The sequence below is a fragment of the Rhinolophus ferrumequinum genome, chromosome 4 (assembly GCF_004115265.2).
Source record: "Rhinolophus ferrumequinum isolate MPI-CBG mRhiFer1 chromosome 4, mRhiFer1_v1.p, whole genome shotgun sequence".
In the NCBI taxonomy this organism is placed as follows: Eukaryota; Metazoa; Chordata; class Mammalia; order Chiroptera; family Rhinolophidae; genus Rhinolophus; species Rhinolophus ferrumequinum.
This window is the reverse complement of record NC_046287.1, coordinates 95,789,176-95,807,376: the sequence shown is the minus strand read 5'-3', so window position 1 is coordinate 95,807,376 and position 18,201 is coordinate 95,789,176. Positions and strand designations below refer to the sequence as shown.

Sequence of the window (18,201 nt, the reverse complement as noted above, 5' to 3'; positions counted from 1 at the left end):
CCTTTTCAGTCAGAGCACCCCAGATTTTTGTAGAAAAATCTACAAAAACTGGAAAGGGGGTTGGAGATGCCAATGTCTCAGTTGGTTGAGATTGCTTTAAAGTGTTTAATAGCTGAGATAAAATTCAGGAAAGGCAGAAGCAACACAACATGTGAAGACAAGCTGCTCTGCTTGCAGCAGCACTCAGCCAAAACCCAATGAGATGTCCACAGGAAAGAACAAATGCCTATGGGTAAGTCCCCTGACACCCCAACGACCCGGCCAAAAAGGCCATCCATCTGTTACACCACAAAAGGTGCCCTTTGTGGACAGGAAGGACACTGGAAAAGGAATTGTCCCAACCTTCCTTGGCAAGAAGGAACAGGGACTGGCTCCAAAAGCTCCTGCCAGATGCCACAACTCACTGGTAGCAACTAGGAATGATGGGGCTCGGGGACTTCTTTGGAGCCATTAACTAAATTATAGACATCCGGTGGTGCTAAATCCTTATACTTTTCTTACAATTTTATCTGGGGACTTCTGCTGGTTTAGAGTTCTGGACTTAAAAGATGCCTTTTACTGCATACTACTAAGTCCTGAGTCCCACAACTGTTTGCCTTTGAATGGGACATTCCAGAGACTAATATGAAACAGCAATAGTGCAGATGGTACCCCCACAAGGCACAGCCACGGAAGACTTAGAAGATGCTGGGGCCTTCAGCTTACAATGGAAATTACATGCTTCATAGAGGCCTCAGTCTACAGGAAAGATGAATATGTCAAGAAGCCAACTTAACTTGGGACAAGGTCTTATCATATGCCCTACTTCGGGTAAGACTAGCCCTTAGTGGCAACTGTAATTGAGCCCTTTCAAAACGCATAGGGGAGACCCTTCCTTAAGATTAAATACTATTGTAGTCTTGAAAATGGTTATACTGTAAAATAATTCGATGCTATAAAATGTGTACAGTCTCTAGGTGCTACTTTATTTTCCATGCATAAACATGCTTCTAGCTGCTTCATGCTTCCTGTAGACACTCCCCTACATTGTGTGAGCCCAGGAGACCAGGTCCTCCTCAAGACTTAGAAAAATCAACCCCTGAGGGTCAGCTGCCACCGAAGTGAAATGGATCCTATAAAGTCCTTTCAGAGGACTGAGACCCCACCTGACTAGGAAGAGAAGATGCGGACATCTCAAAGTAGACTGCTTCCACCCAAGATTCCAGACCAGGACTGTATAAACCTAAACTATCTCTCTTAACTTGCTCTTGTTTTGGTTTAAACAGTGTGTTTTACTTTCTTGGTTGTGATATTTGCTTGTATAATCTTAGTATTCTACTTATAGCTTTTCTTTTTTCACTCTTCCTGATTTACTTTGTCTCCTTATCTGCAGGAAGTAGCTAGAGTTATTGTCTCCTGTATTCCCCAAGATTGAGGAATGAACAAAAAAGGGGGATTTGTCACCACATACCCAGCTCAGTGTGGTCCTCTCCTGTTTATAACAAGACCAGAACCAGCTTAAACTTTGGATACACCTTATGAACCATTAGCTGCTCCCCACTGTGGAGCCGAAGGACCGAGACACGACCAGAACCTAAAGGCCGGAACCCTTTTAGAAGCAAAGGGTCTATTGTCTGGGAAGATCTGGTGTTGAAACCCCATAAATCCTGGACAGAGGAGACAGACGTGAACCTTGCCTCTTGTCTCCTTGCTGGTCAGCCTTGTAATAAAAGCTTTTCTCTTCTTTCCAAAGTGGTGCCATAATATTGGCTGTTATGTGCATCGGGCAGCATGCCCTTCCTGGCTCAGTAACATATTGTGAAAGTCTTAAGTATAAAAGTCGGCAGGACAAAACCATGCATATTTGATGTTACAAGCATTTCACAGAACAGCGGGAGCAAATTCTGTTTGGTGGTTTTAGTGGTACAGTTAGTGGGCCTAGCACACATACTAAAGTCATTTTCATAACAAAGTTCCAGCCAGTCACTTTGCCTGGAGGTCCAGGGTAAATGTCTCTTTGCAAATCTCCCAAAGAGATGGAAGACCAGAGAGTCAGTGCTGATACTAATTTGAACTGAAGCTGAGATCTTGAGTTTTTGAATAATGAACTAACATTGGTTCTTCAGCAGTTTAAAAGAAAAGAGGTATTCGTAATGGAAATCATTTGTGTTACCAATATAGATAAGGGCAGCACTAGAGTATTATTTTTTAGAGGCATTATTTGATAAGATCATTTCAAAAACAGACTTTAAAGATATAAACTCGGGGGGAAAAAAAGCTTTAATTTTGCATTGAATGATCCCAGAAACGTATACTTCAAGATATGAAGAATATGCACAGTGGAATCATGAAAAACTTTTGAAGTAATTTCCTTCTATGTATAAGCATTCAAATGGCCATATGAAGTAAGGAAATGTGAACATTCAGAATGCTGTATCCACAATGACCGTTCCAATAAAAGAACAGCTGCCAAACAGTTGGTAAGAAGTGGTGGTTCAGGGAGTTGTTAGCTGTTATTTTATGTAGTCGTTGAAATATCAAATTCAATAAATTAAGATGTAAACATTTTGATTTACTCCGAACATTTCTAAATATAGAGGCCATACAAATGAAAAACTGCTTCCCTTCATTCTGTCAAGAGGATTCATCTTCTAAGCAGTTGTTTTGGTATAGGTGTAATCTTTAATTTGGTTCCTACTTAATGTATAGTATATATTTCAAAATAAAGACTGGTCATGCAAAGGAATCTTTCTGTGTGAAACCAAATGTTCAAAATGGGTATTAAGCCCACAATATGGCTACATGAGGACTAGCAAAAACCTAAGTGAACTGATGATCCAATCTTCAAGCTGTAAGACATAGTCTGATTCAACATTATACGGAGACTACTGATGATTCAGCAAGACTCATGGCATACTTAAATTTATAGTGACCAGTTAAAATTCTTCAAACAACTTTTATAAACAAAAAGTAAAATTACTTCATCAAGGAGACTTACCTGGTCTCGCATTGCTTTGCTTGTCAGAGGGTACCTTTAAAGAGAAATTACAAGTCTCTTAATATCTCAAAATTACACTGCTTTCATCAAGAACGACATCATCAACTTTGAAAAAAATTGTATTATAAAATATTACTAAAGTTTAAAGTTGTTGGAGATATTTGAAAATGAACCCCTAATGCTTGCAACCATTTCAATAGTACATGAAGTTTAGAAGCAGAAGTGCAGAAACACTCATTTCCTAGCAAAATTGATGAGGCAAAGAATAAACATATAACATGTTAGTTCTAAAACGTGCATAAACATGATAGTGAATACATTTTTCCTTATGGATATGCAGCAATATTTTAGCATAACAATTTTCATTGAAAATCACTAGATGCCAGGTACTGGGGGAAGGAGGAAACGGGGAGTTATTGCTTTCCAGGTCCAGAGTTTCAGTTTTGCACAATGAAAAGAATTCTGGAGATTCAGGTAGTGATGGTTGTGTGACAGTGAAATGTACTCAATCCACTTAACTGTCCAGTTAAAATGGCTAAGATAATGAGTTTTATGCTACGTATATTTTTTCACAACTAAAAGGAAAGACATACAAAATCCCCAAATGCACATATTCTGTCGCAACTCTATACAGTATTTAACTTCCCACTACCCCACTTCAAATCCCTGTGTTCAGAAATCCAAATAACAGGGAGGAAACTTTTAGACCCCAGAAATATACCATATTAATAGAGTATTTCTGAGATGTGAAATATGACTTACGGGCCGGTGATAAAGCAGATGCTACCGACTTGGAGGTAATTATTTATATTCCACTGAAGTCACTATGAGATTAGACCCTGCTCCAGAAACATAAAGAAGGAAAGGTGCACTTTGAAGCAGAATGTGGGATAATGTCTTCACTGATGCCAATATAGTTAGAATAACTATTTCTAAACAACAAATAGGTTATTTCTCTGGATATTTTATTCAATAAATATTTGCCGAATGCTTAGTCAATATATAGAAATACACATTTCTAGCACAATGCTGGGTGCTTACCCCTTTCTCTCTGTTGTATAGATGGCTGGGGGCAGGTAAATCATCCAAAGTGGAGATTTAAGAACTCTAGAACTGTTAGAATTATCTCATGGATAAATCGTACTAAATTCCTTTGAAGTGTGTTTAAGAGTCACTTGCCTCATTTGGTGAGATCTCCCAGAAAGCGTTAAATGTTTAATACCCCTAAAGCCATAGCAATTATAAATGCATGTTCACACAGACTGTCTAAAAATAACAGCATGTTAGGAATTTGTTTCATGATAGAGGCGGATTTAAATGCAATTGCTTTTTGGAACAAATTTGCCCAGATATGTATCCTTTGCCACAGAGACAAATATGCACATTACATGAACAGAACAACACTAGAAAATCATAAAACATCCAGATAACTTTCTACTGGGAGACTACGGCTCTGGGGCATGGGATGATCAATCAGGTCAATGAATACATTAACAACTATTGTTCCAGTGAAACCAGAAAGCTCTTTCAACACCTGTTGCTCCTGAAACACAAAGGGCCCATTTGTTTCTAATGCCTCATAGTAAACGTTTAAAACCAAAGCAGCAGATAAAAATCCCAAAGTAAATAAACTCTTAGGTAAACATGTAAGCCATTGTACTATTTGCTCTTTACTTTGTTCAGAATACACCTGCTGGTTTCAACTCAATAAATTATATTCAGTGGTGACCCTGATTTAAACATTACAGAACAATGTCAAAGTAGCAATGAGCAGATAAGGTTAATCACCAGGTTACTACTAGAAAGTTGGTTTCCTTGGACAAATATAGAGATGTGACTATTCTACCCTGGCTTTGGCCCAAATAATTTGAGGCTGACTTTGATGTAGGTGAATTTCTATCTCAAACATTTTCGAATCCCTCTCAAGTTAGCTACCTAATAGATCATGTATAAACAATAAGTAAAAATGAAAGAGAAAAGGAAATATTTAAAATCATTATAAGCTACAATTCCATGGTCTCTTCAAGGAGCCCTGCTAAGGAAAGAAGTTCAACCAAAGTATCAGTGCATGAAGAAATACAATGAAAATGTAAGTTTCCTTAAATAGCATGCTTATTTTCGTTGACTAAATTTGGATTCAAAATGTTCCAAGCATGGCCTTTCAGAGAAGATTCCAAACTTTTTATTTCTGCAAAAATACTATATAATGGTTTCCACTTAATTGTCAAAGTTATCTCTTCTCAAACTCGGGTTGTAACTCTTAGTTGGTAGGGGTTTGGGGAGAAACAGAAAGTAACAGATTTCTTTACAAATGACTATGCTATGAAAGCCAAAGAAAAAGTTGCTAGAAAGGATAGAGAGAATGCATAATATAATTTAAAATCTACTCTTCACTTTATCTTCCTTGATTTTCTTTTGATCTGAGATATAGAAAGTAATGCTTATTTTCAGTGCTATATAAAAATCTCATTAAATTTAAACATAGGAATCAAATGAAAATCTACTTTTGCAGAATTAAAAATATTTCAGTTCAGCCCATGATGTATAAATCTTTCTACTTCTAAATTTAAATTTTGGTATATGTATATTAGTATTCACATATTTGAATAGAAGTAGTAAGTGATACATAATTTCAGACAAATCTAAACGCAAAAAAATAGTCTTTACTAGTTCAGTAAGTCTGAAATGATGTTATTTAATAAACCATGGCATTTTAATAAGCTTTCTTGACATCTGGTACTAATAAAAAGAATTTTATTTTTACAGTTAACATTTAAAGAAAAAACATGTCCGTCATTTTGCCATTTATCATAGACCACAGATGGCATAGGCCACATTTGGGTGGCTTCATTTCCTTCTTGATTAGTTTATATAAAGAGGCCACTTGTTTTCTCTCTTTCTGTGTATATTTTATATAAGATTTGGACCAAGTCCCAGAAATTAATAAATGAAGGAAGAAAGGAATGCATCAAATGAAAATGAAGTTTCTTAATAACAAAACTAATTATAGAATTTTCCTGGATCCAGTCTAGTTAATAAAGTTCATTCTAAAACAATGATCCAACGAATTTTGCATCTGGATAAATATTTGAAGTGAGTTTTCCAGAACTGTGAAAAACCATAAGGACCTAAAAATTTCCATCTTTTGTACAACCACATTCTCTCTAGGCAAAGTTGACTGATGCTTTGATTCAAAGCAGGTTTTGCCAGGAGCCTGTATGGAAGTAGTAGAGGACCACGCTGCTGCTGAGGCAGCCAGACAGGCAAGGAGGCCTCTGGATGCTCTCCTCGTCTCTGGACCATGAACTTGAAATATGGGTGTTCTTGTCCTGCTTACTCAGACTTCCTGTATTCCTCCCTTTAAATCCAGCACTGAGTGTTCTGCTCCAACTTGCACATTGGGCTTGGGCTGCCCCTGACCCACTGACCCCAATGTATGAGCCCCTGAGGCTTTTCTCTGGAAAATGTCATTACTTACCTGGAGGCATCAATGCCATAGTATGAAACATGTATCATAGGAATTTTCATTAAGTTTTGTCAGAAAAATTGACAATTAATGACTACACTAAAGCAAGCATTTCCTAGATAGTAATAACAAAAATATTATGAGATGCTCCAAGTGACAAACAAAAGTTCTAGAAGCAAAGCCAATGTATTAATCTTTGAGAAGTGGAAAACTGCAAGTACAAATGAATTAGCTCAGAATTAAACACTTTTTTCCTTAAAACTTGAGAATTCTTCAAGAGTCATAAAACATACTTTGTTTCATAATCTAAACATGGATTTGCCAGCCAACAATATCACAGGCCCAGTAAGAAATACTTCCAGCATCTTGGCCTGCTATCTAGATTTGTAAGAGACCTCATCCATCCTAAGATCATTTTGTGAATAAGTAAAAGACTCTGAGATTTGATAATCTAATCTACAAGGAGAGATTATGTGTGTGTGTATATATATATATATATATATATATATATATATATATATATGAAAGGATACAAATGCAGAATTTATTATAATACAGAATTAACTGATTTAGAAAATAAGTACATAAATTAACATTTAAGAATACCTTAAACTTAATAGTGCAAACACTTTCAATACATTTGGGTGTGCTGTTGCAAATCCAGCTGCATTGGGATGAAATCGAGTTCTCTACTGTGAAGGAGTTCACAATCCAGAGAAGAAAATAGCCCCAAAATGAAAAGGTTACAATCCTACGAAACAAGTACACAAAGGTATATGCAAGGCATGATGATTGTACAGAGAAAGGAGTGGTGGACCTCATGAAGAGACTCAGGGGAGGTTTATGTGGAGAGTAAAATTTAAGATGACACTTAAAGAATAAGCTCACTGGAAAACCGAGAGGGGAACTCCAGGGAGAAGGATCAACATGTAGGAAGGAAAGGGGCAGAAGAGGGCATGAGTGTTTGGGGAAATGCTGGTATTCCAGTATTGTTGTAAGTCAGTTATGAGGAAGAGTGCAAAGTGATGGGGTTAGAAAGCTAGGAATGAGCTAGATAATAAAGTTCATACACTACGCTAAGGAATTGGGAATGACTTTTATAGGTGATGAGCTCTGCAGAGATGTAGGGTCTATAATGGCAAATCTGGAAGCACCTTGAAGAATGGACTGTGACAGGAAGAGATTCGATACAAGTTAGGGGATTATTGCAGAAGACCAAGACCAGGTGAAACATAAGGACCTGGACTAGACTACGTGTGAGGAAGTGCTAGTTATGAGTCATTTTTAGGAGGGGATTGGTTAAAAGCAGGAGGACAGAGGGAGGGAGGAAGGGAGAGAAAGCTGTCCTGGATGGTTTTCAGGTTTGGGCTTGGGCAGCCTGGTCCATGGAGGTGTCACGCTGAGGAAGATAAGTAATAGGGGAGGTGGTGTGGGGTTTTGACTCTAAGGTGAGGAATTCTACTTTTTGACACATTGAGTTTGAAGACACCCAGTGGGGAATGTATAAAGGAGCTGGAGTTCAGGAAAGTTGCCTGAACTGAATGCATATGCGATATTCGGTGATCATTCTGGCCCTGAAAGAGGATGAGCTTGTTGGGGGAAAAAGTGTGATTTTACGGAGAATAACAGAGGCAAAGGAAAATTCTGGAGGCACAGTAGTATCTTTGAGGCTGGAAGAAATGACTGAGAAAAAAAAAGCAGCCAGAAAAGAGAGTAATATCGTGTATGATCAAAAACAAACAAACAAACACACTAAACACAAAAAACAAAAACAAAAACAAAAATGGAGGAAGATTTTTGATTAACCAGGATGATTAGGTTAATAGAAAAGGACTAAAAATTGGTAACTCTGAAGATACTAAAAATAAGTAATTATGAAGTAACCTTGGCTAAAGCCAGAGGATAGACATTTGAATAGGATAAGTTAAGGCTTAAATGAGAAATAAAGTAAACTAATCTCAGGAAACTTGACCTAGAAATGTTGAAAGATGCGAATGTGCTAGCCTTAGGAGGCACTTAGATGGAGGGCTTTTGCAAATTAGAAGAGATTTCAATACTTTCAGGGTCTGAGGAAAGAAACTTAGTGAAGAAGGCAGGTGTAGTTACAAGGGAACTGTAGTCCCTGAGAAGGCTGCAAGAATGAACCCAGGAGCTCAGAACCTGGTGGGGCAGAAGATAAGGAGGGTGTGGACACTGACAGATTGGCTGAGGTGGACAGCTGGTAGAGTTAAGACAGGCTGTGGTGACAGAAAGTTGGGGGCATACACATCTGAGGAACTCCAGGTTCAGTGAGGGTATGGAGGCCAGGATGAGGAGTGCTGGAGCTAGAGAGCAGCAGAGGGGAAATCCTAACCATGGAGAAGCAACAGAGTGTTTCCCTTTTCTGTATTCTTGTAGTACTCAGACTACCGTCTCACACTCATATATATTTACACTTGATGTTAGCATAAAACTATTCTCTAGTTATTTCACAAACACTGCTCCTTTCCTCAAGCAAATAGTGAGTTCTGGAAAATGAAGACCTGCCTCTATCTCGTTTTTTAAGGCAGTATGAAATATTAGACAGAGTTGGGGTTCTGAGTTAGACACACTGGGTTTGAATCCAGCTCTTACTAGTTATGTGGGTTTAAGCAACTTTTCTCACTTGGCTGGGACTTAGTTTCCGTACATGTGCGATAGAGATACGTAGTAATATATAGACCTCATAAGAATATAAAGATTGAACTAAAAAAGTGTGTACCACCTCTCACCCATAACATGTAGGACAAGATTGGTCACCTAATATGCTTAATCTCTGTGTTCTAAATGAACGAGTAACCTTGAACACTTATGTGTATCTACATGAAAATATTTCTCTTCAACTACTCTATTCAGTTTCATCTTTACCTTTAAAAATATTGCCCACCATTAAAGAGGGTATGGAAAAGAAGTCACTCTATCACATCCCAATTCTGTCTTTTAGTAATTATACCCCCACCTCACTTTTAGGTGTGCATAAGTAAGAAATCAAAATTGAGAGTTTGTTTTGGCTGTTACCACATGGCCAGCCTCCTTCTGCATCATCCCCCTGGGTTTCACTGCTTCATAGGCCTATTTGCCTTGGCTTTCAGGCTTGTTTTTATAAACCAGCATTGCCAGCTTTTAAGATTATACAAGATTATCGTGGCATATTTTATTTAATGCTTCATTTTCTTTATAAGAGTGGTTTTGGTTTTTTAAAACAAATGCTGCATGAGCCTGATGACTTAGGCCCTGATTTGTTCAGCTGAATATAGGCCAATAGGGAAGAACTGGGTCACCAAATGCTGGATGCACAGCCCTGGAAAATGTCAGAAATTGGATGGTCTGCTCCTCTGTTTGGCCCCGGTTCAAGGAACTTCCTGAATGAATCCAAAGTGCTTTAAGAAATAAAAATGACTCTTAAGAACATGTTTTCTTCTGAGTATGGAAGAAACACTGGTGGTGTTGGCTTTTCTGGGGCATCGTTTTCATTTGGAATTTGAAAGCCACAGAAAAATCAATAGTTCAACGAAATGCCAGTCAGAGAGGAAGTGTGAGAGACAATAAGTATCACTACTTTTATCTGTGGTAATGGAGATCTGGAACTTTACAACTATTATCTAACACAATATAATTTAACATCATCTTTAGACAAAAAGAAAATCCTCGTATAAACACTTCATGCTACCATTGAAAAAAGAAAAGAAATGCACTCCCCAAAACGAAGAGTTAAAACAAATAAACGTGTGGGAGGCAGGGTTTGGGTCCTGCTGTTTGTTCCTCTACAGTAGGAAAAAAAAATGGCCTGCTTCTTGCTTCTCTGTTCCTGCCAATCTCTGCATAAAGGTGTTGATGAGTAGTTAAAAGGATAAAAGGAATGTAGCAGGAAGAAGAAATGAAAAAAGCAAGGCTGATGAGTTTATGGTGTGAAATCCACAAGCTAGATGGTCCTTGAACAGCTGAAAGATGATTTTTTTTCCCTGCGTTTACTTAATCCTCCTTTCTTAATGCAAAGGGCTTCCTACTTGTAGTGGCTCTAAAAATGCATTGTTCAGACCTCCTGCTGAGACAGCTGTTGGCCTTCTGTATCTACTGTCCCCTTCGTACTTAGACCATCCCTTCCGTAAACTCCCACCCAGTGAAGGAGCTTGGTGGGGTACTGATACAGGCTCATTCCAGCCAGAGGTAGGGCACCCCCTACCTTTGGCTTTGCTACAGAGCACTCCAGCGGTCTGGCCAAACCTTTCTTGGAACTGCACTGTGCTCTGCAAGTCCTCATTCACCCTCTTCTCCCACGTATCTGACCGACCCACTAAAACAGGAGGCGGCTCCTCCCACCTTTCCCTGCTCCCTTTCTCAGCAAATCTCTTGCAGGTCTAATCCCATCTTGGTACCTGCCTCTCGGTAGACATAAACTAACCCATTCATCTACTATCTTATTTTGTTTTACGATCATAGACAAAAAAGCTGAGGTAAAGAAAGATTTAATAAACTTCCAAAGGGGGTTCTATAACTTTATGACCTGTCTCAGCTCCATTTCAGGGCCTGAGGCTGCTGACTCCCTTCCCCACAATCTCTCATTTAACAAATGTTTATCGAATACCTCCTGTAGGCCTAGCTTTGGACTTTATCCTAAGAATAAAGAACTATTGAGTGGCAGGCTCAGATTTGTGATATAACAAGATCATTCTGCTGCCAAGTGGAGAATGAATTAAAGGGGAGCAAGGCCAGATGAGAGGCAGCGAGTTTGGAGGGTGGTACAATCACTAAAGAGATGACAGTAGCATGTGTGAGAATAGACCCAGTGTACATAGAAGAGGCGGGGAAACACTTAATAGGGAAAATTGAGAGGATTAGTGATTCAGCAGACATTTACTCTGGAGCAAGCCCTGGGCTATGCCCTGGGAAGACAGAGAACAAAGGACACATTCCCAATTGTCCAGAAGTATTTGGTTGACTTACACTAAAAATTGTGTGTGTGAAGGAACTCTAACTACTCCAGTCGCTTAAAGCCCTGGGTCATAATGGAAAACAGGAGGAAAAAACAATGTCCATCACCAATAAAACAAGAAAATGATTATAAGCCTAAACCACAGCCTCTGACACACAGGTCAGTTACAGTGGAAAGCTCTGCCAGAACAAGGGTGCTGAGAGAATCCCCAAACCTCAGACTCTGAACACAATGCAGACTTCTCTGAAAATAAGTAGTGAAAGGTCCAGTGAGGGATCCTTTGATTACAGCAGCCAGGACTAAGAGAGTTTACGATAAGCAGGAGTGCCCTTGTGGAAGTGCCCTGTCGCGTCAGGCAGGCAGGAGAATAAGCCCACAAAGACAGGCTGATCTGCCGGATGACTTTCTATACCCAGAAGTGAGACAGGTTGAAGGACAAAGGGAATAACCAATGATCAGATCTTAACACAAAGGCTTCTGATTTACTGGTCTTCACTGTGAATCAAACTGCCCTTTCGGACATGGGTTACAACTCCAGCCTGCTGGTCAAATCCAGCCATTGCCTGTTTTTGTTCTATTATACTATGAGCTGATAATGGCTTTTACGTATTTCAATAGTAAAAAGAAAAATCAAATGAAGATTATTTTGTGACATAAGGAAATTACATGAAATTCAAATGTCAGCATCCATAAATACAATTTTATTGTAACACAGCCATGTTCATTTGTTTACATCTTGTCCATAGCTGCTTTCAGACTATATATTAGTCTACTAGGGCTCCCATCACAAAATACCAGACTGAGAGGCTTAAACACCAAAACTTTGTTTTCTCATAGTTCTGGAGGCTGAACATCCAAGATCAAGGTGCTGGCAGAGCTGGCTTCTCCTAGAAGGCCTCTCTCCTTGACTTTGAGACCCCTTTCTCGCTGTGTCCTCACAGGGTCTTTTTTCTGTGCATGCATATCTCTGGTGTCTCGTCTTCATCTTATAAGGACACCAGTCTTACTGAATTAGGGCCCCACCCTTATGACCTCACTGAACTTTAATTACCTTCTTAGAGGCCCTAACTCTAAATACGGTCGCATTGGGGATTGGTGCTTCCCCATATGAATTTTGAGGGGACACAATTCAGTCAATAATGGGCTATAGCTGCAGAATTGAGTAGTTGAAACAGAGACTATATGACTCACAAAGCCTCAAATAGTCACTATCTGGCCCTTCACAGAAGAAGTTTACCAAGAATGTTCACGTGATATCTGCTCTAAGGGCCAAGGAAATAACAGATTTGGTGATAGAGTATTTCTTACAAGACACAGAGTACCCAGTTCATCCTCCACCCCAGCCCTAGGCTCATATTATTCCTTTGCAAACAGTCGGTAGTATGTATTCAAGTATGAGTAACAATGACAAAGGAATCACGGAGGGACATTAAAAAGAAATTTGGAAAAAAAACTGTGTGGCGGGAGTGGAGATCGGTGAGTGAGAACATAAGCAAACATGCATCACAAAATAAAGTACTCAAAGAAATAAAAATTCACAAAAATAGTTTTCCGTAGTTCAAAGAAATTATATAAACCTCATGATTTCTCTTTAAAAGATGATAAGCTAAAAAAAAAAAGAAATGCAGTTATTAAAATAATATATTATAAAACCAAGATCTAAGTTTGAAATAGAAGAGAATCATAAGAACATTGCAGATAAGACAACTACACTTGCAGCCATAAAACGAAAGAATAAGTTAGCCAGAAAACACTGCCCAGACTTAAACAGGCTGAAAGAATCTCATGAGGTAGCAAATGATTGTGGCAGAGGACAGGTATGGAAGAAAAAGAAAAGTCTAACATACATGAAATTGGTGTTCCTGGAGAACAGAATAATAACAAGGACACAAAGAGTATTCAAATAGTAGTGGAAAACTTTCCTGAAATTAAGAAAAATAAAGTTCCCCGATGAAAAAAACTGCTCCAGAAAATCTACAATGTCAAGTTCTAGTGAAGAAATTGATACCTCCCTCTAAAGAATGAATCATAGTCATCTGGACAAAAACCCTCAATGCCAAAAAGACTAAACATTTGTTTACAAAGGTCTTAGGAAAATAAAATGTGACCCCAAAAAACTGTATGCCTAATCAAGTTGTTGTGTAAATATAAAAACAATAGATAGTTTTAGGATTACAAGAATTCAAAGAACAGCCAAAGTACCTCTTAAAAAAATACAATTTGATAACAAAGACTACCGAGAGGAAGATAAAAATGAAAAATTAACTCAGAGATGGAGAAATCATGATACAAGGACAAGTAGCATCAACTCCATTTAAATATAGAATCAAGGCATTTGCATAGTCATACATACTTTTAGTTCTGGAATTATAATTTACACCATAAAGTTTTTATTCTAGCAATGCTAAAATAATAATATATGAGTAAAAACAAAATTCAAAATTGTGGGAAAAACAATATAAGGAGGAGGTACATATGTGCTGATTTCCTTATATTTTATAACAGGAATTAACAGATATTACTTAAAGTTGAGATATGTAGATTACAAAATCATAACAGACCCAATCACTTAATGTTTTTCATATTTTCTGTTAACCTTAAGGAATCTTGTATGACCTGCTTTCTCATGTGTACAGAAACTTAAGTTCAGCAATTCCTTTAGTCTCACTAGATTCTTTTACTTATTTTCAAATAAAGTTAAAATGTAATAAATTATTATGATGGTAACATGTAGATGTGGTAAGGCTGCTGCTAACACACACAAAACTTTCCTGTGAATTAGAAAAAAAGCAGCACATCTTGGTGGGAAATCATCTACATACTTTACCATTTTAAATGCTTAAATTCCTTTGTGTGGATCCATATTTCCATCTGATACCACTTTCCTGTAGCTTGAAGGACTTTCTATAACATTTCTTGGAGTGCAGGTCTGCTGGTGATGAATTCTTTGATTTTTATGCATACGAGAGTCATTATTTGACCTTTATTTAAAAGATATTTTTTCTAGGTATAGAATTCTAGTTTGACAGTTTTTCTTTCAGTGGTTAAATTTATTGATCAATTGGTTTGCATTCTTTCCAAACAGAACTCTGAGGTCATTCTTTGTTCCTCTCTATGGTAAAACCAATGACCTCTTTATCATTGGTTTAACATAATTTCACTGTGATGCACCTTAGTGTAATTTTCAAATTTCTTGTGCTTGGAATTCATTGAAGATTCTGGATCTGTTGGTTTTAAGTTTTCATCAGATTTGGAAAAATCAAGCCATTAGGTCTTCAAATACTTTTTTGTTTTCCTCTTTGTCCTTTCCTTTGGAGACTTCAATTACATGTATATTTGGTTGCTTGAAATTACCCCATACCTATCCAATTTTTTAAGTAGATTTTATTTTTTAGAGCAGTTTTAGGTTTATAGCAAAATTGAGCAGAAGGCACAGAGAATTCCTATATAACCCCTGTCTGCACACACACAATTTCCCCCTCTATCAACATCCCCCACTAGAGTGGTATATTTATTATAATTGATGAACCTGCATTGAACATCATTATCACCCAAAGTCCATAGTTTAGAGTTCAATTCTGGTGTTGTACATTGTAGGTTTTAGACAAATGTGTGACATGTATCCATATTATAGTATCACACATAGCAGTTTCACTGCCCTAGAAATCCTCCATGCTCTATTCATATCTCCTTCCCCCGTAATTCCTGGTAACCACTGTTCTTTCCCTGCCTTCATAGTTTTGCCTTTTCCAGAATGTTATATAGTTTTAGTCAAACAGTATGTAGCATTCTCACACAGGCTTCTTTCACCTAGAAATATGCATTCAAGATTCACCCATGTCTTTTCATGGCTCAATAGCTCATTTCTTTTTAGTGCTGAATAATATTCCTTTGTCTGGATATATCAGTTTATTTATTTGTTAGTCTATCTGTCCTTTCTACTGAAGAACACCTTAGTTGCTTCTAAGTTTTGGCAATTATAAATAAAGTTATTTTAAAATTCATGTGTAGGTTTTGTGTGACATAAGTCCTCAACTCCTTTGAATAAATACTAAGAAGCACGATTGTTGGATCATATGGTAAGAATATGTTTAGTATTGTATGAAACTTCCTGTCTTCCAAAGTGGCTGTACCATTTTGTATTCCCACCAACAATGAGTGAGAGTTTCTATTGTTCCATATCGTAACAAGCATTTGCTCTTGTCAGTGTTCCAGATTTCGGTCATTCTAATATGGCATCTCGTTGTTGTTTTAATTTGCATTTCCCTGATGACATATGATGTTAAACATTTTCATATGCTTATGTGCCATCTGTATATCTTCCTTGATGAAGAGTGCTTTTTCTTCCCCCCACTCTTTTTTCTGTTTCATTTTGGATAGTTTTTATGTCTTCAATTTCACTCACTGATCTCTTCCTCTGTAGTATCTCAACTGCTATTAGTCTCAGACTGTGCTTTTTTTTTTTTTAACCACAGTCATTTCCAGAAGTTCATTTTGGAAATTTTTTGTATCTTTTATGTCTCTACTTAACATGTTCATCTTTCTTCTATCGTCTTGAACATATGCAATGTGGTTATAATAGATATTTTAATGTCCTTGTCTAAGAATTCTATCATCTGTGACATTTCTGGGTCTGTTTCTATTTATTAATGTTTCTCCTCATTATGAGTCATATTTTCCTGCTTCTTCACATTCCTGGTAATTTTTAATTGGGTGCCAGTCTTTGTGAATTTTTCCCTGTTGTGTGTTAAATATTTTCGTATTCCTATAAATATACTTTAGCTTTGTTCTGGGATGCAGTTAGTTTAGTTGGAAATGATTTAATCCTTCCAAAGCTTGCTTTTAAGCTTTGTTATGTGAGGTCAGAGAAGCCTTTATTCTAGGGCTAAATTTTCCCTATTGCTTAAGCTATGAGTACTCTACCCAATGTCCTCTGAATTACAGGGCCTTTTCACTATGGCCGAAGAAAGCACAAATTATTCTCAGCACTGGGTAAACTGTTGAATGATTACCTCTGATCCTTTCTGATGGTTCTTTCCCTGGCCTTGGGTAATTTCTTCACTTGCATGTGCTTGTCAGTATTCAGCAGCAGATTTGGGAGTGAGGAAACCCTCTACAGCCCGACCTCAGAGCTCTCTCTCTCTCTCTCTCACTATGAAGTTCTCCCCCCAGTGCTCTGCATTGAATTCTAGCTGCCCTGGCCTCCCTGCAGTCCCAACAGTGTCTCCTCAAGTCAGAAGACCATCAGGCTCTGCCTGGGTTCTCCCTACCTGCATCGCAGCCTAGAAATTTTCCTCATGCAGTAAGCTAGGGCAATTGTAAGGCTCACCTTACTTATTTCCCCTTTTCCAGGGTTCACGGTCCTGTGTACCCAATGTCCAATTTCTGAAAACCATTGTTTCATATAATTTATTTGGAATTTTTTTTTTTTTGGTTGTTTCAAGTGGGAGGATGTATCCAACTCCCATTATTCTATCTTAGCTGAAGTACAAGTCCCAAATATGTTTTATTTTTATTTTCATTCTTCCTTCTTTCTTCCTTCTTTCCTCCTTCCCTCCATCCCTTCCTCCCTCCTTTCCATTCATCTATCTATCTATCTACATATCTGTTTGTTGAGAGATTTATGGAATGAAGGTCAACAATATTAACGAAGATTGTTTCTGGGACATAAGATTGGGGTAGTAGTTTACTTCCTTCTTTGTGCTTTTCTATATTTGTTAATTTTTTAAATATTGATAATGTATCGCTTTTATTTTTAAAACTAATCTATGGCTTATTTTTCCATTAGAGCATTTCCTATGTCAAATTTAAAAATAAAAGTCATTAACATTTTTATATTTTATAGATTTCTAAAGCATTATGCAGAATCAATTTTAAAAAATGGTGAACAAAAAGCACAATATCTTTTTTGCACTAAACTAAAATGGTCATTTCTATACTTTAAAACTTTGCTGTCTTCCTTGAAATCCTGGCAATTTTGAGTCTGCTTAAAGACGTAATGTATGTGATAGCCACACAATGGAATGCTATCAGCCATGAAAAGGAATGAATGATCAATACTTGCAGCAACATCAGTGAATCTCAAAACAATTAGGCTGAGGGAAAGAAAGCAGACAAAAAGGAGCATGTATTGTGTAATTGTATATTTTTCAAATTCTAGAAAATGCAAACAAATCTGCGGTGACACAAAGCAGGTCGGCGGCGGCGTGGGGAAGACAGTATGAAGGTAAGATTATCACAGGGCTCATGGAAACTTTTGGTGTGATGGTGGGTATGGTCGTTGTCTTGGTTACAGCGATGGTGTCCTAATCGTATACATGTTAAAAACGTATCAAATTGTACACTTTAAATATGTGCAGATTATTGCATGTTAATTATACCTCAGTAAAGCTGATTAAAAAACATTCATTTTAACATTGAAAGTATAAAGCCTGTGACATATCTCTTGTAAATTCATAGAGGAGAGAAAAATTACAATATATTGAGCAGCTGCTCTGTAATAGACAGTGAGAAGAGCTTGTACCAGGGTTTGTCATCTAATCCTCACAAACCGCAGGAGGCAGGCATTATTATGCCCGCATTTTACAACTGAGGAAACCCAGGCTCAGCAAGACTAAGGGACCCTCAAAGGTGACCCTGAAATTTGAACTGGATACATGGGGTTTTATTTCAGATTTTTGCCTTTTGTACAAGTAGTACAGGCCTCTCAGGGCATTTTTGCCTGTTAGGAATCCTAAGTATTATTTATACTTGCTAGTTTGTAACAATATCCTTATTTATTATGGGTTTTTACAAAGGGAGGTTACA

At 37.6% G+C, this 18,201-nt stretch overlaps 1 protein-coding gene across 2 annotated transcripts in view; it reads right to left on the bottom strand.

Moving 5' to 3' along the window:
* The window catches only part of STARD13 (StAR related lipid transfer domain containing 13), a 499,960-nt gene that overhangs the window by 297,330 nt on the left and 184,429 nt on the right, over positions 1-18,201 (bottom strand). For both annotated transcript variants that reach the window (XM_033104423.1, XM_033104425.1), the window contains exon 3: positions 2,978-3,011. In XM_033104423.1, coding sequence (XP_032960314.1) covers positions 2,978-3,011 — 34 coding nt within the window. The remainder of the gene's footprint in view (positions 1-2,977; positions 3,012-18,201) is intronic.